This window comes from Chaetodon auriga, chromosome 10 (assembly GCF_051107435.1).
Source record: "Chaetodon auriga isolate fChaAug3 chromosome 10, fChaAug3.hap1, whole genome shotgun sequence".
Lineage (NCBI taxonomy): Eukaryota > Metazoa > Chordata > Actinopteri > Chaetodontiformes > Chaetodontidae > Chaetodon > Chaetodon auriga.
Genome location: NC_135083.1, coordinates 17185091 through 17211325, shown reverse-complemented (window position 1 = coordinate 17211325; position 26235 = coordinate 17185091). Strand labels below are relative to the sequence as shown.

At 42.7% G+C, this 26235-nt stretch overlaps 1 protein-coding gene across 21 annotated transcripts in view; it reads left to right on the top strand.

Moving 5' to 3' along the window:
- Window positions 1-24387, top strand: part of kif1b (kinesin family member 1B) — a 56585-nt gene extending 32198 nt beyond the window's left edge. For 6 of the 21 annotated variants that reach the window (XM_076740724.1, XM_076740722.1, XM_076740723.1 and 3 more), the window contains 27 exons: window positions 5648-5753; window positions 6755-6903; window positions 7738-7916; window positions 8073-8210; window positions 9313-9564; window positions 11355-11473; window positions 11866-11951; window positions 12276-12405; window positions 12740-12893; window positions 13216-13306; window positions 13432-13550; window positions 13720-13775; window positions 15554-15662; window positions 15895-15961; window positions 16099-16183; window positions 16718-16823; window positions 18136-18250; window positions 18349-18482; window positions 18583-18644; window positions 18739-18884; window positions 19024-19284; window positions 19384-19455; window positions 19602-19723; window positions 19883-20035; window positions 20316-20508; window positions 20751-20869; window positions 20961-24387. In XM_076740724.1, coding sequence (XP_076596839.1) covers window positions 5648-5753; window positions 6755-6903; window positions 7738-7916; window positions 8073-8210; window positions 9313-9564; window positions 11355-11473; window positions 11866-11951; window positions 12276-12405; window positions 12740-12893; window positions 13216-13306; window positions 13432-13550; window positions 13720-13775; window positions 15554-15662; window positions 15895-15961; window positions 16099-16183; window positions 16718-16823; window positions 18136-18250; window positions 18349-18482; window positions 18583-18644; window positions 18739-18884; window positions 19024-19284; window positions 19384-19455; window positions 19602-19723; window positions 19883-20035; window positions 20316-20508; window positions 20751-20869; window positions 20961-21003 — 3366 coding nt within the window. In that variant the 3' untranslated portion in view covers window positions 21004-24387. The other 15 variants (XM_076740717.1, XM_076740732.1, XM_076740716.1 and 12 more) reach the window with 8 other exon arrangements.
- The last annotated feature ends 1848 nt before the right edge of the window (window positions 24388-26235 follow it).

The following is a 26235-nucleotide window of genomic DNA, read 5'->3' as shown; positions in this document are numbered from 1 at the left end:
ACTGTTAGTTGGATTTTCATTTGTTTTTCTATCTTTATTTTGAACAATGTTCTGGGAATGTGCATAATTCTGGGAACTGCATGTTGCCATACATCTTGTATAGTAATGATGTATGCAAACTATTTAGATAACATAGTCACAGTGTAATAGTCGACTAACTCTCAAAATTCTGAACTGCAAAATTCTGTCTAAGCGAAGAATTATATTCTGATTTAACTTTGACCTTACTCATGGTTGAAGTTCCCATGTTGCATATTCATACCTTTATTCATTCTTTTTTTAAAAACAAACAAAAAAAAAAACATCCTTTCATCCTCTCTTTGATTTCCCATTTTAATTTCTCCTTTTTTGGGAACCATTTGGTTTGTTTCCTGTGTTGTTTTCTCAAGGATGGAGATTCTGATAGTGGGGATGACTCTGATAAGAGGTCTTGTGAAGAGAGCTGGAGGCTGATCACTTCCTTGAGGGAAAAGCTGCCCCCCAGCAAGCTACAGACCATAGTGAAAAAGTGTGGACTCCCCAGCAGTGGCAAGAGACGAGAGCCAGTTAAAATGTACCAGATCCCTCAGCGGCGCCGCATCACCAAGGACTCGAAGTGGGTAACCATCTCTGACCTGAAGATCCAGGCAGTCAAAGAAATCTGCTATGAAGTGGCACTCAATGACTTCCGTCACACACGGCAGGAAATTGAGGCACTGGCCATTGTAAAGATGAAGGAGCTCTGTGCAAGCTACAGCAAGAAGGACCCCAACGAGCGGGACTCGTGGAGAGCAGTGGCTCGGGATGTTTGGGACACAGTCGGGGTCGGTGATGAGCGCATTGAGGATGTCATTACCAATGGTTCTCGACCAGGAGGGGTTGTCATGGATGACCTAAAAGTGCACATAGATAAACTTGAGGACATCTTGCACGAGGTGAAGAAACAGAATAACATGAAGGATGAGGAGATCCGTGCTCTCAGGAACAAGATGGTTAAAATGGAAAAAGTCCTTCCACTCATCACCCCAGAGGGACAAGAAAAGCCTCCTAGCATGGCCACCTGTACAAGTGCTGCCATAGCTCCAAGCCCTCGAGAAGCAAAACCTCCTGTTCCCCCAAAGTCTGATGCAGAGGATGTAGATACACAAACATGCGAAAGTGCAGGAGATGACTCTACCCTAAGGCGAGGAAGCCACATGCGCTGGATGCGTCAAGAGCAGTTACGCCTCAAGAACCTTCAGCAACAAGAGATCTCCAAGCAGCTCCGCCGGAATACCGGACCACATCGCTTTATTCCTCCAGAAGACCGCAAGCTACGCTTCCCTTTCAAAAGTAACCCGAAGCACCGCAACTCATGGAGCCCTGGCACTCATATCATAATTACAGATGAGCAGGTCATTGAGCTAAAGGTGCCTAAAGAAGCGGTAGCGGAAGAAGGAGAAATCGAGGCTGAAGAAGGAGTACAATCTAGAGAGCAGATGGCTGCTTCAGTTATTCAGATCAACCCCCCATTGCAAAGCCCATCGGTCCAGCACAGGAGCAAAGACTTGGAACAAGGTTTAAGCCAGGGTCACAGACATAACCATAGGAACAACCAACATCAGCAGCCCCATGAACGAGGCCGCAGCAACTCTTTTAATCACCGCCAGCGGCCCTCTGGCTCCATGGAGTCACTGCAGCAGTCTGAAAGCAATAGGAGGCATACGCAGGCTTTCTATCAGCCCCGCCACCATCCGAACCAGCCGGCACATCCCCAGCCACACCATCAACAGCACCCTTGCCACTATAATAGCATGATGTATACGGATGGCAGATTCAATGGCTACCAGCAGTACCATCACAATGACCACGCCAACCATCCAATCAACTTTCAGGCACCTCCGCGAATGCGCAGGCAAATGTCTGCTCCTAATCTAAAAGCCAGCAGAGAGACGACAGTCTGAGTGGGACTTGTGGAATGAGGAACTAGTTCGATATACTTTTAGTAGGCAAACACATTACAGATCACAACAGTTCACAATCATGTGAGACAAACAGCTAAGACTGACTGTGACTTTTGCACTTGATCATTGTGTCATTGGTTCACCCAAAAGTATTGTATTGTATAAAAAAGACATTTTATCATCATCATCATCATCATCATTTAAGCCGTTTTATCAGTTTTTGCTGCATTGTGTGCGCTGTCATCACTAGTGTTGGGAGAGCTGTCATAAGGAATTGAAGCCAACAGATGATAAAGGGACTTTTTTTTTTTTTTTTTTTTTTTTTTTTTCAGTTTTCAACATGTGTGACAATTCATCAATCATGCTTTGATTTGCCAAAATTATCTTCATGGCTGAATTTCTGAGTTTACATCTGTGCCATTTTAGTATTAGTATTGATTTATGATGAATGTTTTTAGCCACTACAGTATAAACACATTGAGGTGTCTAATTTTCATTTAGACTTTTGTTGTTGTTGTTGTTGTTGTTGTTGTTGTTGTTGTTGTTGTTGTTGTAGCCCAAATTAGGAACATAAAAACACTCAATATTTATTTCTTTCAATGTACCATGTAACTGATTGTTAGGATGGAAGAATCAGTTTCTGCAATTTTACATTTTTGTGTTGTACCTCAAAACATTTCTGTCATAAATCATCATTGGCCTAGATCCGGAATCAGAAGACCAGTATGATTGATTATGGAATAACTTGATGCACTACTTGATTGTGTGACTGCCTTTTCAATAGACTGAAATAGTGGTCAAAGACAGTAGTATTCAAAAGTGCCTTTTTATGCACTGACTGCATTAATCCTGCTGTGCAACATTTTTCTTTCCCTTCTTTTTAATTCAGAACTCGTGCACAAGGGTTCAGCTAACATTTGCAAAGGAAACCTCATGACTTATCTAACCAAACTAACTTTTTATTAATAACATACTGATTTATTCAAATTCTTAGAAAGCCACTTAATCTTTGAAGCTTAAATATTCTTTTTTTGATGTATTTCAAATATATAACTGCCACCTGCTCGTATTTCAGCATTTTGCACTTCCTGAAGTCATAAATATGCTGTAGAATTAGCTAAGACACATGTTAATGTTAAGCAATAAGTTACTCTCCACATAAAGAAAACCTTACAAATGACCCATATTTTATATATTGGTATATTTCTCTCCAGAATGATTTGATTAGTGATTCTCTCAGAGCCCTGGAGTTTACTAAAGACCCTGTCAAATATATAAATCGCTGTGCTGAAATGCTAGGAGACACAACATTTTATCAGAGTTCCACAGTAACCAGTCCAGCATGTTCAAAATCATTTCCCTTCTCTTCCTGTGTAAACCACAGATCACGAGCTGAGCCTTAGAATTACATTCTGGGTTTGTGGTTCACTGAGTAAGCACAGAGTTCACCGTGTTTCGATTGGATGTCCTACAGACTGTTGTCATGGTTCCCAAAGACTCGCCTTAAAAAATGTTGGAGGGAGGACAAGGACTTGAAGCGTTTGCATAATGCCATTCGGGAGAACTCTCCATGTCAAAGGAGATTTTGAGGACTGGCTCGTTTTAGCTGCATGAAATGCCACATACTCTCACAACCTGGATACGTCAGATTGGTGGTCCATGAAATCAGTCGTACACGTCGGGTTTTTCCGTCTCTGTCTGTGTGCTTTAGCTGATGCGTATTTGAATAAGCAGCGAGTCTGCTTGTCAATCTGTCTTTGCCTTGCTGCATTCGTAGCTTTAAAAGAACCCATTAATTATTACATTTCAATACCAGATGGCCTTCAGATCATTTAAGAGAAGCAGTGACACTCAGCGGCATGGGAGAGACCTTTGAGGACTTTCAAAAAAAATGAATGATGAAATGATTTTCTGTGTTTTCTACTATTAGTTTTGACAGTATATATTCTGCCTTACTATGCTGTAACAAAACCAAATGATATAATGACATATGCAAGTCTAGCCTTTCCACCCTACGCCTCATGACCTTGACTATCTTAGCATGCATTTGCTTACACTTCTTCATGCCTAATAGATGCTCCATTAACACGTGTTATTTAATGTATGCACTAGAGGTGCTGATGGTGACCGGGTAAGCTGGAAAGTATACAACATCAAATGGACAATGTACAGTGTACTGTTCTTTTGAAATATACATACTCTGTGTCAGTGTTGGGTCTCAATTCAAAGTGTCTGAGTGTTGTACGTCTGCTTTCTGAATCTGCAGTATCAAGTGCCTCCTTGTGGCTGTGTACCATGTTGTGTTGCTCCTTAATCAAGCACTTTGTGCAAACATACAGTAAGCATGTGAACAACTGTGTTCGCAGGTTAAAAAAAAAAAAGCATAAACTGAATCCCTGTGTTGCTGGAGGTTTATTTTCAAAGTATGACTGAAATAAAATGACATGCTCCAAGTGCAGTTATTTGTTATAGTATATGGGTGGTATTTGTTTTTCTACTGCTGTTCAACCAGTAGAACCAGTTTAGAGACAGTATCAGATCCCTACATGCATGCACTACACAGGAGAGAGCATATGGGACAGCTGTTTTTAAAACATTGAAAGTAGTCAAAGTAGAACAGAATTTTATTCCTAGAAGTTGCAGAATACGTTATCATTCAGCGCTACATCATGACAATGTCCCACATGTGGATTTCATGGCATTTACCTCATTCCAGTAACGTGCCTTTTAGCATTAAATGTAGCACTTTCCATCTTTATTTATTTATTTGAGAATATTCATGTTTTGAAAACGCTTCAAGTACAATATATTTACATGGTGCATTATGGTATTCATTGTGTCACAACAGTAGCCCCACGCAGACTCTGTAACTACACTCAGTAGAAGTTGCTTACTGGATTTCCAAAGATTGACTGAAGGGAGAGAACTCAGCTTTTAGCTTGTTGGTAGGAACTCAGCAGGGAGGAGGTTAACGGCAAATGAAAAGGCTGCATTGTCTTCCCACAAGACACTGAACAAACAGGATGAGGTCATCGGGACCACAGCCTGTCCTGCTCTGATGATGATGGCGCCCCTCATTGGATTACAGTTGACTCAGCTTCTACCAACACCTCTCATCTTCCACTCTCGCCTTTTCTCTCCAAATATAAGTTCTTTCATTGTTTCATGAAGTTTCATTTCCAGGACATTGTGTTCTAATTTTAGAAGAAAAAAAAAAACTCAATGACAAGTAGAAATTCAAAGTATTTATTATTTGCTTATTATTAACTTTTTTGAACAGAGCTTCTCAGTTATTTCTGCGTTTAGTTTTGGATCGAGTCTTAGGTTTTATCAGTGACAGCAGACATGAATTGATTGCGTGAAATATTTTATCCTCACAGATTTCAAGAAATCCATAGCTTTGACTGCTAATGTATTACACACAGTTTTTTGGACACTGTTCAACATCTCACACACCTTACACAGTTTATATTCTGACTGTAAACCCACTTTCATGCCACATTATCAGTGCATCACTTGGACCAGTATCCAGAGTCTTCAGTATTTGTCATTAATGTGTAACTCTGGTCATATTATGGATTTCAAAAATGGAGAATGTGTAGTAATCCTAATGCAATCCTGTGTGCTGGGTTGAAATGTGGTGAGACGGCTGGCTGAGCTCACCTGGTGTTGCGGCTGATGGACAGTTGTCCATGTTCTCTGTCCCCCTGTGTGTTGGTGTCCAGGTGTACGAGAGCAAATTGCAGGAACTTCAGAAACAGGTGGAGACTATTTCTCTGGTAGCCGAGACACCGGATGAAGAGGAGTTGGAGGAGGAAGAGGAGGAGGAAGGTGTGTACTGTAAATCTTCAGTCCTGCAGATATTTGTGTATTTCCTGTATTTAAGCCCAAAAAAATATCCAAATCTAAAAATGTTTTCTTCCACATTTTCTGTCCAGAGCCCAAACTACTGGGATGTGCGTATAGTATCTTCAGTTTTATCATCAAAAGAATGTAGTAACAACTTCATTCAGATTAATTAAAACCTGTTAATATCATCATACTAATTACTCATTCAGGGTCAAACTAGTCCATAAGTAATAAATCCTCTAATTCCTTTGAAATACAGCCTACTAATAATAATTAAGAAACATTTCACTTGAAGTCTAAAGGACCATATTCATAGTTTTTCATGTTTAAGCCCATCAACCACAATTAGCCTGTAATTAACCAGCAGCACTGTTCCAAAGCAAGCAGCCTTTCAGCATGGGCCGCTGGCTTCCATGGTTTTCAGTACAGTACGACAGTGAACTCACAGAATCCCACCACAGTAAACACATTTCCACCAAATAAGGACAAATGCACTTTTTTTGCCCTCGTGTTTACAAAACTGTTGTTAATCAAGTAGAGAGCAGGTGCTGGTCATGTGTTCTGAATTTGAAATGGTGATGAGATGAAACTTTTCTTTGCATTTGGATGATGGACTGTGGCTTTAAACAAGGAACAACTCATTTTTCACATTTGCTGCCTGTTGGTCTGAAGCGCTTGTGAATTTAATGCTTTTCTGTATTCAACTCAGTTAATTCTGAGGTTGGAGCTTCTTGAACACATTACAACAGAAAGGGTTTCAGCACAGTCACTGCTTGCTCGAAATACTGACTTAAAATAAAGGTGTCAAGACTTGATGGATCACCTAAAACTGCAGGCAATAATGTAAAGCACAGTAGATTTGTGGTTGGGCTAAAACAAGTAAAACTGGTATGATCCTGTTTGGTTTTATGTGCGTTTGTGTCGTGCTTGTGTTAATGTGTATGTGCATGTTAACGTCACCTCTGTGTGCTGTCTCCCTGCAGTGCCGTGGACTCAGCATGAGTTTGAGTTGGCTCAGTGGGCCTTCAGGAAGTGGAGGTACCATCAGTTCACCTCCCTCCGTGACCAGCTGTGGGGAAACGCCGTCTACCTGAAGGAGGCCAACGCCATCAGTGTCGAGCTCAAGAAGAAAGTCAGTAAAAAATGATCTCAGTTGACTTGATAGTAGTCTAGCATTGGTTGAAGTCAGGTTTTCTAGCTTAGAGGGTAAAGAAAGACTCATAAAAGATGATAAAAATAAAAAAATGAGTGCTCTACTCATGAGTGCGTACTCTCCTGGAAGCCACATTAAGACCCTCATGGCGATCAGGTTCGACTGCGGAGTGAGATGACGGCGTGATGATGTCATGAAAGGCATCACAGGATTGACTGAGATTTCCATTCAGCCTGTGATGCTGACAATGTATCAAACTGGGATCTCAGTGTTTTTAGATAATGCAGAAGGCTGTTCTTTAAGTCATACAGAGCCGGGTGTTGACTCGTCACACAGAGAAATAACATTTGTTATAAATCAAAAGCTGGTCTGCTGTGGTCCACCTTCCCCATCAGGAGACCAGTGTGATTTATATTGTTGTCCAGTTTGAGGCAAACATATTGATACTGGCGATCAGTCATCTGTCACAAAGACATTTTCAGGTTTCACATTTTATTCCTCTGTGATTTATGTCCACTGTTGTTAATTGGTTTAGCATTTTCCCCCAGAGGATGCTGGGAGGAGAGACGCCACAAAATGGAGGGTTGTATGGATTTGTTTGACCTCTCAACCTTGCCGTATCGTCTCTGGTGTATCTGCAGTAAAACAGAACAGGCTACAAAAGACAGTGAGACAGCAGATCTTGAATAAAAGGTTCAAAGTCCTGATCCTGATCAGACTGGATTCTCATACTAGATTTTTGTTGTGTTTTTTCTTCACCTTGTTTGTCGTCCTTCTGTTGTTCGCTTCCCAACCACCTCTCCCATTTTTCAGGTCCAGTTCCAGTTTGTCCTGTTGACAGACACGCTGTACTCTCCGCTGCCCCCGGAGCTCCTGTCGCCAGAGCCAGAGAAAGAGCGCGACTCCAGGCCTTTCCCCCGCACCGTGGTGGCCGTAGAGGTTCAGGACCTGAAGAATGGAGCCACACACTACTGGTCCCTGGATAAACTCAAGTAATGCCCGTTCCACACTGTGAACTAGTTCTGGTTTAGGTGGATTTGTTGTCAGACTGACATCTAGCTGCATCCCTTCCTTCCAGCCATTACGTGAGCCGTATATCCTCCCTCTGCTTCTTGTTAATGTTAAGTGCACTCTGGCGTCATTTGCAGGCAGAGGCTGGACCAGATGAGAGAGATGTATGACCGGGCTGGAGAAATGGCCTCCACGAACCAGGAGGAGGGTGAGGGCAGTCTGACAGGAAATGATCCCTTCTATGACCGCTTCCATTGGTTTAAGCTTGTGGGCAGGTATGTATCGCAACTGCAGAAGAACTACGTACAATACTGCATGCGTGACTGTCGTTAACTGTGTGGATCCTGTGCTGTGGTGGTTGAGGTCTGCTCGAGTTCTGAGTAACACGTTTGGTCTTTGTGGTTAACTCATTCAATATGGCTGCTTTTGTGATTTATTTAAAATGGGTGCATTTGCTTATTTCCATTCCATGTTTCATCTTCACGGTCAATTTATGTTACACAGATTGCATTTTTTCTGTCATTCAAGTCACATGTATCAGTGATTTCACATGTATGGGCATCATGATTTATTGTTTATGTCTGGTGTTATTTTTTTTTTCTCATCAACAATCTGTCATTCTTATAATTTGATGTTACATTTGTGTTTTGTTTTTTTTTTTTGGTGCTCTTGAGTTCATGTCACTTATCAGCATTCATTTGTGTATTTATTCATTTTATTTGACATCACATTTTGAATTGTATTTTTTTTTATCCTTTATTATGTCATTTTCGTTTATCCCTTGCATCATTGTTCTGTGTCTGTTGCTGTTCTCCTGTTGATATTCCTTCCAGTTCATACAAAAGCAAACACAACAGCATAGTGGATTTGGATAAAGTGGAAATTTGCAGCATTTTGTATTTTATCCTCTTTCAGCCGGCATACATTAGAAGCTTTATACGTTAATCCTTTTAAAGTGGCATTTCATTTTGGTATGAAATAGTCATGTTTCTATAAACTGCCGCTGTGACACTTGGCAGCTTCTTGTAATACCTGCTTCTGTTGCCTTTTCAGCAGCTTCAAAGTATGAGAAAAAAATCATTTTCTCAATTGATTTGACGTAGCTAATCATGTCATTAGGTGGAAAAAATTGAGCATGTGCCATCTTTACAATGAATGTACAGCTGATGTTGGGTCAAATGATACAAAAGCATGTTATGTTTTTTATGTGATTTGATTTTATTTGTTGTAGAAAACTACCATTTGTGAAAAGCCAAAGTGAAATATCACCTCTGAGCCATACTGAATGTGCTGCAGTGGCCTGTTTAACTCTTCTGTTACTCCGCTGTTACCTCTCCTTGGTTCTTGCCACTGTCCCCAAACTACCAAACCTCTCAGCTCCCCCATCTTCCACGGTTGTGTCAATGAGCGCCTGGCCGACCGCACGCCCTCGCCCACCTTCTCCACCACCGACTCCGAGATCACCGAGCTGGCGGACGAGCGCCAGAGCGAGATGTCTGACTTGATTGACGACGAGGCGTTTGTGGACGACACCAGCTCGGATGCCGGCACAGAGGAAGGCTCGGACATCTTCAGCGACGGCCATGACCCCTTCTATGACCGCTCCCCCTGGTTCATCCTGGTGGGAAGGTTGGTGACCGCCAGTGGTCTTCCCACATCCCCCACACACAGGCTGGGACAGTTTGGGGTGGATGCTGGCTTTTCTAGTGTAGTTAATTTGTGATTACACAGACATAGAGGAAAGTAAACCAAAGGGAGGGAAGAAATACAGATTAATGAGTGCAGGTGAGGAAAAAACAGCATCATGGTAATAATTAATATTTATTAAAATATGTTTCAGGGAAAATTCTTGGTCAGTATGTGTTGAAATAGATGATCAGATATGATGATAGATGGTCAGACAACAACCGGCCTCAGTAGATATTAAAGCAGCAGTAGGTAGGATATAAGAGATAATCTTATGTTTTATTTTGGTTCCTAGCAAACAGAGTCTTTAAAAGCAAATACAGTAAGCAGATCACTTATTAATTATCAGTAAAGCCCTCCTCGGTGAAGGAATAATTTTAGAATCAGATCATGTATTCACAGCAGCTTTGCAGAGATAAATTGGACCAGTTTGGATTTAATGTGATTAGTCATACTTCTGTGCTCACAGGCCTCCTTTGTACGAGTTACTTTTAATTTAGTCTCAGTTCCCAAAAATTGAAAAGCCACCATCCTTTTCTCTCCACATCCTCCCCGCATGATGTCTCATCCCCCGCCACCATCACTGTGCCGACTGCATTAACTCCCATGTGTGTGTGTGAAGTACATGGATTTGCTGTGTCTCAGTTGATAAGCTGTCTGTCATTTCATATTTTTTTAAACCTTTAAACCTTGTGTTATTGTTTGTTTGTTTTATTTATTACATTACATAAGACCATGTGGTTTTATAACGTTGTTTGTTTTAACATTGCTCTTGTAGTAGTTAATATTAACTCACTGGTAGTTGACAGTAATCATGCTTACTTGTATTTGTTTTAATTCGTTGTCAAGATGCAATAATAAGCTGCAGCAGCATTCGAAATCACAGCACACGTTGTACCGATGCTGTAGCGTCAGCGCTGTCAACATCATGGCTAAGTAATGAACGGCGCTTGCCAATCTCAGAATAAGACGACAGATCAATGCAGGCTCTAAGCCAAGCGGACTCTGCAGCAGACAGAGCTCAGCCACCTTCGTCACTATGACTTCAGAGATTTCACAGATTGATCCGTCCCCTCCGCCTTGGCCTTGAGCCTGCAAAAGGGGGGAGAGGAGGAGGGGAGTGGCGCCAGAGAAAAGAGTATGTCACCGGGGGTGCAGCAAAACAAATCAAGTCGTACAAAACAAAATGTCAGTGAGCGTGTGAGTGAGAGACTAACATCGCCATAACAGGACACAATAAACCACTCTCACAGCCTTCACTGCTGCATCCCAGGCGACCTGTCATCGCCCTGTCACACACTTCATACACTCAGTAAAGTGGATGGTTTGAACTGCTGCTGATTTCAGTGCTCTGGAGCTTGTATGGGTTTATGTTCATGTTGTTTTTTTTATTTTCTTTTGCCTCTTTGGTTTTGCTCGTTCCTTAACAAAATTGTCACTAATATTTTACTGTATGTTATCGTAGTCATTAATATGCTAAACGCTGTGCACATTGTAAGATGTTTAAGTCAAAGGAGAGTTAATGTAGAGCTATCAGAAAATTGTCACTGTGTGGCTAGGCAGACATTGTTCAGTAAATGGATATCTAATTTGCTTTCGGTTGGCTTAATTAAATGCAATAGATAACACGGTTGTTATATAACAAGAAAAACTGGATTTAAGGACCGTAGCGGTCGTTCCACTCTGCACCAGAATCAGGTTTTCATGTCTCTCTCCTCCTTTTTTACTCTCAGAGCTTTCGTGTACCTGAGCAACCTGCTGTACCCTGTACCACTGGTGCACCGTGTTGCTATAGTAACAGAGAAGGGCGAGGTGCGTGGTTTCCTGCGTGTGGGGGTTCAGGCTGTAGCTGGTGAGTAATTAATGATGGTCTCTAATGAGCAAGACTGTTGGATCTTCATGCACAGGTTACATCCTGCTGTCCACTCACGTGTGATATCATCGACTGTTTGTCAAACTTTCAGAGGAACAGTATGATATGTTATGTGTAGTGGAGCACTTAAAAGCACACTTATTCATAATCAGATGTGGCACTTTTATATCTTTTTGACATTCACTCAAACTAAATAACTGGATAAATGCATGGGTTTAACGTCCTGATATCAGCATAAAAACATTTTGAAGAGCTCTCCAAAGAGAAAATGTCCTTAGATTCTCTGTGTATTCCCTTTGATGTGCTTTGGCAGATTTAGTCAGCTGTGTCTGCGATAGATCCTGATAAGAGGATGGTTTGTCTCTTTGCAGCTGACGAGGAGGCTCCAGACTACGGGTCAGGAGTTAGACAGTCAGGAACCGCCAAGATCTCCTTTGATGATGAGTACTTCAAAAAGGCAAGCCCTGAGTCAGATGAAAGTAGCTTCAGACTTGAAAACACACTTTTTTCTCCGTGTGACAGAGAGTGGGTGTATAATATTTGGGTTGAAGTTAGCAGAAGAAGTTGTGTTTTGTCGGAGTTTCTTCTTTTCGTATTTGTTTTTCAATAATGAATATATGTAAGAAAGAGCAAATATTGTTTTCAGCCTTATTCATCCAGTATTACACAATGATATGCATTCACACAGGTGGAGGTTTGTTTCTTCCTTTCCTCCCCACCAGCTATATGCTAATGTCCTTCTCCCTCTACTCTTGCATCTGTCTCCTTTTTGACCAATCAGAATGACTTTCCCTCCACGGTTATGACCCGCTCTGGCTTGTCCCTGGAAGAGCTGCGCATTGTGGAGGGTCAGGGTCAGAGTTCAGAGGTCATCACACCCTCAGAGGAGCTCAACAGAATCAATGACACGGGTACGACTGCCAGACCTTCACCTCTCCACTCGTAAATTTCGACCTCTCCTCCCAATGGGAAACACACTTGGCAGATGGTCCTGTTGAAAGCGAAGGGGGACTTTGAATGTGTACTTATGGAAATGAGACTAATGCAGTTGTTCTCACGTTGTGAAGGAATGTGTTCAAAGCCTATTTGATGGGTGATTTTTTTTTGCTACAATTCACAACCTTGATAATGTGCAGAAACCAGTTTAGTGCACAGAATTCATATGCAGATTATACGGAGCACAGTCATCATTTTCACTGAATCACAGCGTGAGTCCTCTTAACCTTCCCCTCTGGCTTTCTTCAGACCTCAAACTGGGAAACATTGCAGAGACCAAACTGAGTCTTGGAGACGGTCTGGCAGGTCAGCTGGAGGTTGGCAGCATCTTTACCTTCCGTGTTACTGTGCTGCAGGCCAACGGCGTCCCACCTGAGTACGCGGATATCTTCTGCCAGTTCAAGTGAGTCCACGGTCCTCAAAAAATTGAGTCTCCAGTAACTCAGCTGTACACCTTTATGTGCCCCACGTGGTGTCTTTTCTCTGGCTGTTAGGATAGAGTAGTAACATTGTAAATGGAGTAATAATCACTTATATTAGAATTGTTAACAAAGGTAATGCTGTTGAAACTAATATATGGCGTTCATGTTCCGTTAATGAAATCCTAAAAGTTATTGACACTGGCTGTCTTTTGTACCAAAGAGAAGATGCAGATTTTGAGGAAACACCCTCATCTTGTTAATAAATAAGTGTGACACACTGACACTCACTTGTGATTTCCTTAGTTTCCTGCATCGTCATGATGAGGCTTTTTCCACCGAGCCTCTGAAGAACACCGGCAAGGGAGCTCCACTGGGCTTTTACCACGTCCAGAACGTGAGTGCGCACACACACACACACACACACACATACACACACACACACACACACACACACACAAGCAATCTGTTCTTCAATAGCTTCATTTAAATTTTAACACCTTGTTTTCACTGTTGGAGCAGATTTCAGTTGAGGTCACAGAGTCCTTCATTGAGTACATCAAGAGCAAGCCCATCGTGTTTGAAGTGTTCGGCCACTACCAGCAGCACCCGCTTCATCTTCATGGCCAGGACCTCATCAGGTTTGTGCGGTTAATGAAGAAATGAAGAAAATTCTTCTGTGGAGATGTGATATCACTTGAGAAAATGTTTTGTCAATGCAGTAATTCATATTTGGTACACCATATAGATTCTGTTTGATTTTTGGAATTGCTTTCTGTGTTTTAATTAATTGTACATTTATTTTAACAGTCCTCCGACACCGTCAAGGAAATACTATCCTATCCCCATGCCTCTGTCTAAACCAGGTAAGCATTTTACCTAACAGCTGTTCTGCACCTGTCACCTTCATTTCATGATGTCAGCATGCCTCATATTTCCTTCCACTTTTCTCTCATTTCTCGCTTCCTCTGGATTTTTTTTGTTTCCTATTTAATCGTTCTTCCACCAACCATAATCCTCTTATCCAACTCTGCCCTCCCTCTTCCACATCTCCTTTTTCACACATCTCCTCCAATCTTTCTCACCATTCGTGTAATATCATGCATCCAAACCCCAGACCATACCCGAAAGATAGAGTTGGTCCGCTACCTCATGAGCAGCTATGTGAATGGCAAAGTGCTGGACACACTGTCTGAGCACGCCAACGCCCTGGCTTCCTCCGCTGTGGCCAGTCTGGAGGACGAGGCTGACCAGCTCTCACATTTCCCATTCCTCCCAGTGTCTAATGACACTGTGCTAATTGTGCCCAGGCACCATGGTTGGTACAGCGGACACTATAGTAGCTAACAGACCAGGCATTAGATGCACCTGTGTTGTAGTGATTAGACTAGCGCTGTGCTTTGCCCCTGTTGTGCTCTGTGACTGCAGGCAGTAGTACGATAGAGCTCTGCAGTGGTTGTGTGTGCTGCACCTCGCTGCAGGTCTTTTTCGGTCCAGTCAGATCAGTCCAACCCTCCTCATGTCGTTCAAAACTGGCCTGAGCTGACTCCTTCAGGTAAATCTGCTGCATACGCTGAATATTGAGCCAAATGATAAAGTGAGTATTCATCATCATCACAGAAGATCATTGACATTGCTTTCACAGCATAAATCAGAATCCAGAGGCTTAAGTCTTTATAGGTTCAGCTGCAGTCCAATTACGGTAGATTTCATGTGGAATAATGTTCATTTTAACACAAATGAATGTAGCTGTGTGCCTCAGAGATTAGCCTGTTTCAACAGGAACATAATCCTGATGTGTGTCAGACAGCAGGGGGCTGTCAGCGGTAGTGTAATCTGTGATTTAGCCCCTCATAACGTCTCAGTACCTGCAACTGTGGAAGATGATGTGTCGCCTTTTTTTCTGTGTCCATCTTATTTCAGTAGCAATGGGCCATCATGTGTTATGATTAACACATTCTTTAAATATTGGTATCACAGTATATGTGTGTGGGCTAAAGGCTCAGTGTCCAGGGTCAGCAGTGTGTTTATATCCAGCCTCCCTCTCTAAATCCAATTCATAGGTTAAAATAACAATCTTGAAGATCTCTGTTTTGTGCTCTATGGCGACACCTATGGTGATAAGCAGTAATTGCAGGTGTGTTTCTGGACCTCACTTCCCAGACATCCTATTAGTGGCGCCTGTGTGATGTCATGTCAATCAATTAGAAGTCAGCACCATGCCTGCATAACAATTCAAAGTCCCCAGTACACATGACAGTGAAAAGTGGCTTCTGAGACAGTAATTATACGCCACCTCACGCACGAGTTGAAGAGCAAGTCTGCTGCGATAGCTCCGCCTGCCCTCGCCGACCACTGCTGGGTGATGGAAAACGTGTCACTAAATGTACACCACTTGTTTTTCTTTCTGGGAATGTCACCACAGACACCAAGTGCATAGCACTGTAATTGCAAGGGCCTCCATCAGGAGGCCATAGGCTCAATCATCATTGTCAGCAGTAGATAGTGACTCAACAGATAAATATTACTTTGTAGTCTATCCATTATTTTCATGAGTTCCCAGTGAAATTAAGGTAAATTGCAAATTTTGATATTCAAACTATGTGTGTGTGTGTGTGTGTGTGTGTGTGTGTGTGTGTGTCAGTTCCAGCCACCAAGCTGAACACCATCACAAAGTCCAACCTGGGTCAGTGTGTCAGCAAATACGACCTGCTGGTCTGGTTTGAGATCAGCGAGCTGGAGCCCACCGGAGAGTGAGTGTCCACACAAACACAGAAAAGGCCTAATGTGACAAGTTCAATGAGAGTTTTATAGGCCTCAGTTTAGGACAGAGAGCCTGAGTATAACGGGGCTCTACTGTGGCATATTCTAGCAGCATATAAACAATAAGAAGTGTAAACTGGTGGATATCTTATTTTTGAATGAATAACATGTGATGTGTTGTTAAAAGCATTCAGGCTGAGTGTGACCCCCCTCCCTCCACAGGTACATCCCAGCTGTAGTGGATCACAGCGGAGGGCTGCCCTGCCATGGCACCTACCTACTGCACCAGGTACTGGAGATCTACACCATTCCAACCAACATCAGACTTTCTTTCTTGTAAACCAGTAAACAACATTTCTTCTGCCTAAGAAACATTTAGAGGCTTAATTCTGCTCTGATCCTAAGCTCTTGTCATCTGCGCTGCAGGGGATCCAGCGAAGGATCACGGTGACTCTCATCCACGAGAAGGGAAGCGAGCTCCACTGGAAGGACGTTCGCGAGCTGGTCGTGGGTGAGCGGTCATCCCTCAGGGATTACTAGTTCTACCTTTCTACAGCAAACAGGCACCAGAGACACAAACACTGCTGTTTCACTGTAGAAGAGAGTGTTGCTTCATGATTGCTTCCTCTTTCACAGCAGAGTCAGTGGATAGCCTGACAATACGATATGACACCTTTCATTGTCTCAAAGAGAACATAGTTTGTGGGTCAGTACTGGAAATGTTTCTCACTGGTTCCTCAGTCCTGATTCCAGTCTGGGGACTTGTGTTTGTTTGGCTTCAGGCTGCCTCTCTCTTTAAGCAGTTTATAGTGTAGCTGTGGCTGATGGCCAAAATAATTACATTTCACATTTGAGACTTTCAGCTGCTGACACTCTTATCCAGAGAGGCTCATGAGTAAACAGCCATGTGGTTGGAGTCTTGCCTCTGGACAATGTGACATTATGACTGCTGTAGTAGCCATTTATATTCCATCAGAAGAAGTCTTTTGAGCTCTTGTGATGACAGGATGTTGACATGTTGTGCTGCTCTGTGTCTCACCATCAGGTCGCATCAGGAACAAGGCTGAAGTGGACGAGAGCGCCGCCGATGCCGTCCTGTCTCTCAACATCATCTCTGCCAAGAACATCAAGTCGTCCCACAACTCCAACAGGTAGCTGAAACGCCCGCACGCCTCTTAAATCCAGCGTATGTTCAGTAGACACAACACTTCAAGGTGTCAGTCCATTGATTTATTGGTACTACCTCAAGGTTTGCTGCTGACATTCTGCTCATATTCTTTTTTACGCAGCAAATGTCAAATCAGTTATTTTGTCATGGTTGATTTCTTTTGCTCTGAGACCGTTTACAAACCGTGTCAGCCAGCATCTGTCTGTGTGTGCCCTCTTTATATTAGCTGAAGGCAGAGTGGACTCATTGCATGACCATTCCCATTTTCACTGCTGTTAATTTGCTCCATTGTCTCTGTTGCCTGACTCTCTGTGCTTCTCTCTTTTTGTCTGTGCACTCTCTTTTTCCTCCTGCTGCGGCTGGACTCTTGAATGTGCTCAGGCTTTCTATTGATAAGGATATTGATAGGTACCAGTGACCAGAGAACATAAGGCTCCTTCTGTGAAAGACCTTTATGCTTCTCTTCAGTCTGATAGATTCATAGAAATAAGTTCTCCCCACTTTGTGTTTTTGTTGACATGTTGCATTAGGCCTGCCTTTATTTACATCAATATTTTGCATCAATCATCCAAATTATTTATGAATGAATAAAGGCAAGCTTACATGCAAATGCAAGCCCTCTTTTTTGTATCACTTTGTGTCATGGTATGTTGATCTTCTGTGGTGCCCATATTCCAAATGAATGCTTTCTCTCAGCTGTTATTCACTGTGTGAGTCAGTAACAACCAAGGCCATTGAGGCACCAACAGGGCAGATCTGACTCCCAGTCTGTTGGTAAGAGTGCCCCCTGCTGCCAAAGACTGGAACAGCATAAACCCTGAAAGCCTCACAAGCAGTCATTTTAAAGAGCAGGTGGACACGGATCTTTTAAACAATACGCTGTAAAATAGCAGTAAATGAATGTATTCCTTTTAGTTTACACATCTGCACATATACGTCAGAGCCACACATATAAACCCTGTATTCTGCTTACCTGTCTGTCACACACACAGCTCGCTGTAATGGGCACATTCCTGACACTCCTGTTAACTACTGATCACGTTGTGTCTATTGTCAAGCTCTCACTTCGGTGTGCTTTCTCACATCTTGTCATGATTAGGAATAAGTGTGAGGGCCACTTCAGTCACTGCACTTGTTTTCTTGTAGGTTAATCACTTCTCTTGTTTCCACACACATCCTACAATCTCTGTTGTTTGTAAAGCACTGACTGGGGCTTTATAGGAGGTAAAACTATGTAAGGTCATTTGTAATTTTGTCCATCAACTGAAGATTCTTCTTTTTTTTTCCACCTTCAGGACTTTCTACCGCTTCGAGGCAGTGTGGGACAGCTCCCTGCACAACTCCCTTCTGCTCAACCGAGTCACTCCTTATGGAGAGAAGATCTATATGACCTTGTCTGCATATCTGGAGGTCAGGCATCGTTCTTCTGTGTTGTGCCTTTTTTGCATTGAGCTCTTTATTTCACCACTCTGGAAGTCAACACAGCTAATACACTCTCGTCCTCACAGCTGGACCATTGCATCCAGCCTGCTATTATTACCAAAGACATCTGCATGGTCTTCTACTCCCGAGACGCAAAGATCTCCCCTCCACGTTCCCTCAGGAACCTCTTTGGGAGTGGATACTCAAAAACCCCTGACTGGTATAAGACTTCAGATTCTAATATTGTGGCCATTTCCCCACAGTAAAGACAGCTGGATCACATTATATTTACTTAAATCTCCTCTCCGGCTTCATTGCAGCAATCGAGTCACTGGCATCTACGAGCTGAGCTTGTGCAAGATGTCTGACACTGGAAGCCCAGGTGAGCAGACTCAAAATCTGTTTTAAGACAAGCTGCCGGTTTGTCACGAATTCTCCGAGAGCTTTATTCTCATGAGTGCTTTGGTCCTGAGCAGGGATGCAGCGGAGGAGGAGGAAGGTCCTGGACACGTCAGTGGCTTATGTGCGTGGAGAGGAGAACCTGGCCGGCTGGAGGCCCAGAGGAGACAGCCTCATCCTGGAGCACCAATGGGAGCTGGAGAAAATGGAGCAGCTGCATGAGGTGGGTCCTTAAACACTACAGTCACCTATTTTGACCTGTTTACCATGTTCCTGTCTGAGAGAAACCCTTCGTTTCAAAAAATGTCTTCTAACAACTGAAGCAGAACTTATATCTAACCCCGCCTGTGTCGTCTGTCCAGGTGGAGAAGACCCGTCACCTGCTCCTGCTGAGGGACAAGCTCGGGGACGCACCTCCCGTTGGACCAACTCCCACCGCCAAGTCCCTGAGCGAGTCGCTGTCCCCCAGCATGAGCTCAGGCACCCTGTCCACCTCCACCTCCATCTCCTCGCAGATCTCCAGCACCACCTTTGAAAGCGCCATCACGCCCAGCGAGAGCAGCGGTTACGACTCGGCCGACATCGAGAGCCTGGTGGATCGTGAGAAGGAGCTGGCTACGAAGGTGAGCGCAAATTCACTGTTACTGTATTACTGTGACTGGCAACAGCTGCTTCTCCTCCTCCACTGTGAACAGATCAGTCTCACCTCTGTTCTCTTGTAGTGCCTGCGCCTCCTCACACATACCTTCAACAGTGAATACAACCAAGTGGTCAACAGTATCAGTGACTGCAAGGTGAGTAATGGCCACTTCAAATACTCTTAACTATATCATACATTTTAAAGTCCACTCAATTCTGCTGAATGTCAGCAGTTCTCACATAGCTGTAAAAGTAGTGAAACAGTGTGTTGAACAAATGTGTCTTGCTCTTTTTTCCTCAGCTGTCTGACATCTCACCAATGGGGCGTGACCCATCAGTGACCAGCTTCAGCAGCGCCACCCTCACCCCCTCCTCCACCTGCCCTTCTCTGTCTGACTCCCGCTGTGGTTCCATAGACCAGAAGTAAACCTTTAACTCATATATTCTGTCTGAATGTCTGTCGGTGTCTGTGTGAAGTATTGCGAGTGCTGGGGCCAAACTAACTTTCATACTCAAATGTGTTGATTGGGTTTAGTGGCAGGTTGTCACCATGATGCTAACTTGGTGTACTTTGTTCTTAAGGACCCCAGAGAACAGTTCCCGTGCCTCCAGTCCCTCCTGCTCAGACTATGAAAACTTCCCAATGGTTCCCACTCTGGAGACCTCCTACCTAGCGCGGGCTGGAAAGAACGAGTTCCTCAACTTGGTGCCTGATATTGAGGAAATGAGGCCAGGGTGTGTGCCGACATGTTCGCTCTTTTGCTGTTATTTTAGTCCGAGGGCTTTTCTTTTCACTTTTATGTGCAGCAATGCGATTTACAAAAAGTCAATATGAGATGCATCTCACGGCCCCCAAAAAAAGCAGATAATCCTGTTTTCTAATCCAAGCAGAAATGATGTGACTGGATTTGAACTGCTGAACCGGGGCGGTTTCAACCGGAACAAACCTGATTTTCTTCTGCAGAAAAACACGACAGAGATTTTTAACTAATCTCTTTACTTTGCTCTTTTTCAGATCGGTCGTGTCCAAGAAAGGTTTCCTAAGCTTCATGGAGCCGCGTTCCAACTCGTGGGTGAAGCACTTTGTGGTAGTGCGCCGGCCCTATGTCTTCATCTACAACAGCGACAAGGACCCGGTGGAGCGGGGTGTCCTCAACCTGTCCACGGCACAGGTGGAGTACAGTGAAGACCAGCAGGCCATGCTCAAGGTAGAGTCTCAAGTCACCAAGCATATTCCTGCATCTCAGCACCTGGTAGTCACTGCCAGCAGTTGAATAATAACATTCACACTGCATCAGGTTTATCAGCACATCCACAAGAAGCACACAGCACGTGTACAGTGATTACTCTGCTTTCAAAAACTGGCTCTTCTGCTTCAGAAACTTGCATATGCACTTTACTGTATCTCATGGAAAACCCCAAAGACAAATATTTGACACTTTCTTTTCAGACTCCCAACACGTTTGCTGTGTGCACAAAACATCGAGGAATCCTTCTGCAGGCCAACAACGAGAAAGATATGAACGACTGGCTGTACGCGTTCAACCCTCTGCTCGCAGGAACAATAAGGTACACGCATGCACGCGCTCGTCTCACACTGACCGCTGCTCTGCACTCTGAGGGGCGACGTTCTCATCACCTGAAAATCCTGTTTCCACAGATCTAAGCTGGCGAGGAGGCGCAGTGGCCTAATGAAGAACTGAGTGAGTGGAGCGGCACACGGGAAACCACGGCTCCCAGTCTTTGTGGAGAGCCTTTGAACATACCAAGTGTTAACACTTATTAATCATTGTGATTCTTGACAGTTTTCTCTTGTAAGTAGACTTGTGGCTTAAGTCTCCTTTCATGCGACTAAAAGTTTCAGTTCCAGAGGAATTTGCCTCCCCTTCTCCCTCCAACAACCCTCTGCCAACTTAGCTTTCCTCCTCTCTATTTCTCTTCCCTTCCACCTCCTCCTCCTCCTCCTCCTCCTCCTCCTCCTCCTCAGCTTTTTGTGTTTTTGTTTTATGACAATGTTTGGGTCTGATTTTTGTTCCACTTCGTTGTCATTCCCTAAGTCCCTAACTAGTAGCATGTTGTAATAGTCTACTTGTGTGTGCACGATTCTTCAGTAACTGTTCTTTCAGGCCACCAATTTTCCGTTTGCCAATCATCTGTAAGATATTCGTCTCTATCAGTGTTATTCGTCTCCAGAGAAGAGTTTTATTTTATTTTTAGTAATATGCCCGCATGATAACTGCAGCAGTCCTCAGGAGAAGGCCGGGTTTGCTTACTGGAAAAGAATTAAAACCAGTCAGATAACTTAGGGTTGAAACCATGAAGGGAAATGAACAAATATCTCCATGTGACCTATCAGTTTACGTTGTGCTACAGAAAGCAAGGCTACAAGATCTATTGCTGCTAATGAATTCATAGGTTTTACTTCTCTTTGTGAGATTCGCATTAGGCCGCTGCCTCTAGCTTCCCCTCCACCGTGTCCTAAACAGCCTTTAGAATCAAAATGTTAAGTCTGAAAAATTTGTCCCGACTCAGCCAGACCTGAGGGCAGCACTGGCTTTCCTCTGCCATCCCTGTGATGCTTAGATTCCACTCCTCAGTCCGTGTACATACACCAACTCCAACCCCCGATAGTGCCGTCAGTCAGTGAGTGATCATGTCCAATCATGCATTTGTGTCAACATCAAAAATAGATGCCAACTGAAGAAACATGCAAAAATATCTGAAGATTATTCCATATCTGATAAGTGAAAATAGGATGGATCGTTCCTGCAGGAGTAGATGATTTTCCCAAAAAAAACAGGGTTTCAAGGAGACGAGGAGGAAGAGGAAGACACACATGATTTGTACATACTGTCTGTTCTGGGATCAGTGTGGTAGTTCCGACTCTCATTTAAGACATTCCTCTCAGCTCCTCTAGCTCTTAGCAGTTTGTTGTCACACCGATGTGATGAGCCTCAGACCTCAAGAGAGCCTCAACATCCGCTGATATTTAGTTTAAGCGTCACATATGTGTAATCCTGAAGACAGAGCAGAAGATGGTGAAGTGGGAGGAAGAAACAGGAAAGAGAATGAAGTTGCAATGCTTTAGCCTTGACGCCAGTAGTTTTTTGATGAAGCTGCTAGCACATAGCCTGCAGGGCAGATGATAGTCGACCCCGTGACTCCCCTCACTGTCATGCACGATAGTGAAGAGCTTACTGTCCAGCAGCACCGCAGGTTACCATGTGTTCACTCTCTATTTGCTTTCTTGAATTCAGACCTCTTAACTCATCTAACTCTCACTGGGTTGACTTTTTTTTTTCTCTTAATTATGAACATTGTTGATTGTTTTTGTCATTATGCTTTTAATCATTCTGTAGGGAAGTTTTATATGAAATGTAACAGAGGGCATTTATTTCTTAATTTCTAACCAACTTTATTGGTGTTAAACCTTATTTTGCACATTAACACATATCTATAGCAAGACAAGGGCAGATCACACATGTTGAGTCCAAGATTATTTCTGAGTATCAGGAACACGGATAAGAGCACATATCAAGGCTACACTGGATAGCTCTCTCTAGGAAAAAAAAAAGGTTTACTAGAAAGGAAGAAGTGGTACTAAAGGGACGACATATACTCAAAGGTTTTATTTCTGGTATTGTGTATGAAAATATTTGCTCTGTACATCGCTCTACAGCAGCCACATTTGGCTCCTGGTGAATTTCATTTTTGCTGCCTCTGTCTCCACAAAGGGTACTGCTGTGAGAAAAGCAGATGGGCATTAAAAACTCTGGCCAACCAACCAGCAGTATGCCAGCTGCTTCATGTGAAAGGGACATTAGAGTTTAAAGGTGTTGAAACAGAGGCAGCCACCGCCTGCTACGAGCATTAGGGACACTATTGGCGACATGTGTTGATTGTTCGCTGATGTAAGGACGGAAGACATTCTCACTGCCCTCAGGTCAGCCAACCTGCTGGTCAGAGAAACAAAAACTTATTTCTGAGAAGATGTTTTGTCTGTCAGCAAAGCCACACATGTAATAAAATCATAATGAAAAAAAGAAATCTATGCACTGATCAAAGCTCAAAGTGCAACGCACCTCACATCAACCTCAGCGTGCTCCACGCGTGAGAAACATATCGACATGAACACCTGTCAGAGCAAACATTTTCACTTCAGTGACTAATTTGCAGAGGTATATTATTTTGGATTGTGTATTTATTGTTTTGCAATGTATATATTAGTTTGCAGCTCTTTGCACATATCAATAAAAGGTTCAACTAACTGATCAAATAAAGTCTGTGCGGTTTAGTTGTTCTTCTCAGAATGAACCAAACGATGGTGTGGCAGCCTCCTCCGGTCTGAAGTGGGAGAGCGTTGAATGTACTATGAAGATGTGTGTTTTTCCATCATTGAAAAAGGAAAAAAAAAAGAAAAAAAAAAGAGAGAACTAAAATGTAAACCCACTGCGTCTTTTCAGGGGAGGTGAGTTACGTTAGTGCTTCCTCTTACTTAGAAAGTGGTTTGAGTGGAAGTCTGCTTTCGATTTGAAGAATATTTACTCATGACGCGCGCTAGCCAGCCTCTTGAATTCTAACAAATTAAGGGTGGTTTTTAACTCATTTTATTTTTTTCTAATATATCAGGGAATATAATACAAAGTAGCTAGTGACATCTAAAATGACAGTATACTATTGTTTTGCCGGTGTCTTTCTTCACCTCAACACTTTTTTTTTTCCAATGATGCCTTTCAAACAAGACTAGCCATGATATTTTCCATCTTCCCCTCTGACAATTAATATCAGTTAACTGCGTTCCCTTTGGATTTGTTCACGAAAAAAGCGACAAACCATGACATTAACACTGTACATTATTTGTCAGACTTGTTTCATTTTCATACTTATTTTGTAAATATCTGTGTTGTATGGAGCTTGAATTAAAATGTAAATATGTTTACTGTATTTGTAATAATTATAATCCATTCGCTGTATAGCATAGATGTGTCATGCAGATATCCTAATTCTGTGTATGGTAATCTTGCACCATTGAGCTGTTTAGTGAATGAGGCAACAATAAAAGTGCAAACTGTGCATTAGCAGAACAATGCTGCCTGTCTGTATTGTCCTTTGTGCAGTTAGACTCACCTCGTTACATGTTTTTACATGTTACAACTCTCCCATGTTTGTGTGCTCCAGGAGCAGATTTCTGCCAGGAAATGATATCAGGAATTCACAGAAAGTCAAATATACGAATAGTCAATCAAAATTATGACGTAATCTCTCATAGTTTTGACTTCCTAGAAAATTATTGGCCAGATAGTTGATTTACTGTGTTGTAAGTGAAACCCTGGAGTCTGGTGTAGAAAGTCAGAATTTTGTAACTATTGTAGCTTTGTAAGTCCAAATGTTGACTTAGTATCTGATCATTTTGATGTCCTGTGAGTATTTTTTTTTTTACCTTCATCCCTAACTTTGCCTTCATTTTTGGATTTCTCTGGCAGAAATGGGCTCTAGGTGTTGACATTTTTTAATCAGTTCTCTACTGTGAGGCCCTGGCCTCAGTCTATAGTAAAGGCTCTTGCACTTTCCGAAAGATTAAAATAATTCAATAGACTTTTCATTGCACAGAAAACATATTCATGAAGTACCTTTAATCTGGATTATTTGACCAAAAGCCACTTCCTCCTCCCCGCTCCACATGCATGTAAAGACGTTCTGACGTTAAACTGGTTTAGTGCACAGTCATTTTCTTGTGATCTGCCACAGATTTCCAGTAATTAGAAGAAAATGGGCATGGTTGATTCAGTGTGAAATCCTATTCTGCATGGAAGAAGACTGGGACTCAGTGTAAGTTAAAAATCACACAGAGAAATGACTTGACATTGTGCTTTTGCCGCATTTTATGACATATAATACCTTATAATGCGGAAATAAGCACAAATTAGCTTCTCATTTTCTTAGGGTACATTAAATTCTATAGCTTTGATGGTTTTGATGGTTTGATGAGCCTGCTGGAGGTGAATTAACCAACTGTTCCTCCCTCTGCTGTTTCTGGGTTTGCAGTGTGATAACGAGCACAAATCAATGAAGGAGGATGAAACATAAGCATAAAACTGATATAATCAAGATCTTAAAATGAGATTCTGACACAGAGGCCCATTTCAACACAGGGCCTCAAACTCAGGTAAGAAGCCAGGACCCACCTGAAGGCCTCATTGTGCTTCTGGCTGTGCATTGTTACACAACAATGGGGGCCTGTGGACTTCTTGAGACCTGGGGCAGTCGCCCACTTTGTCTTGTAATGCAGCCTTAATTACAATAAAGGACTATGCTCATACATGGACAATATTTAATTCACAAAATTCAGATAAATTTTTACTTTAGTGCTAATAATGTCAGTGGTTGAAGAAGTACTCAGATACTTTACTGAACTTAAAGTACTAATACAACAATGAAAAAAAAAATCTTAATCCTAGTTAAAACTACAAATGCATTATAAGCAAACTGTATTTAAAAAGTAAAAAGTAAAAGTACTCGTTCTGCAGAAATGTGGCTGCTGTGACTGATGTATGACAGTATTACGCATCAGTGTATTTGTTGTTTACTTCGGAGACTGTAGAAAATTTCTCTCTGAAATTTTGTGAAGTAGAAATTACAGACACGAAGTTCAAGTACCTCAAGATTGTGCCAATGGCCGACTATCCACTTCTCTGAAAGTTACAGCATACGGGATTTGCCCTGAACTAAGACTCACTCGCTTGTGGGTGTGCGCTTACGTAAAATGAGTGACAACCTGTGAAACCAATAGGAGAGCGGATACCTCTGCTCAGGTTTATGAACCAATGAGAATTCGTGAACAACATCGCTTCAGTGTGCTGAACGTCATCCGAATGGCCGGATACTTACGTGTGCGTACGTGACCGCTCCTCGCCCTCGTCACGCTGCGACGTGAA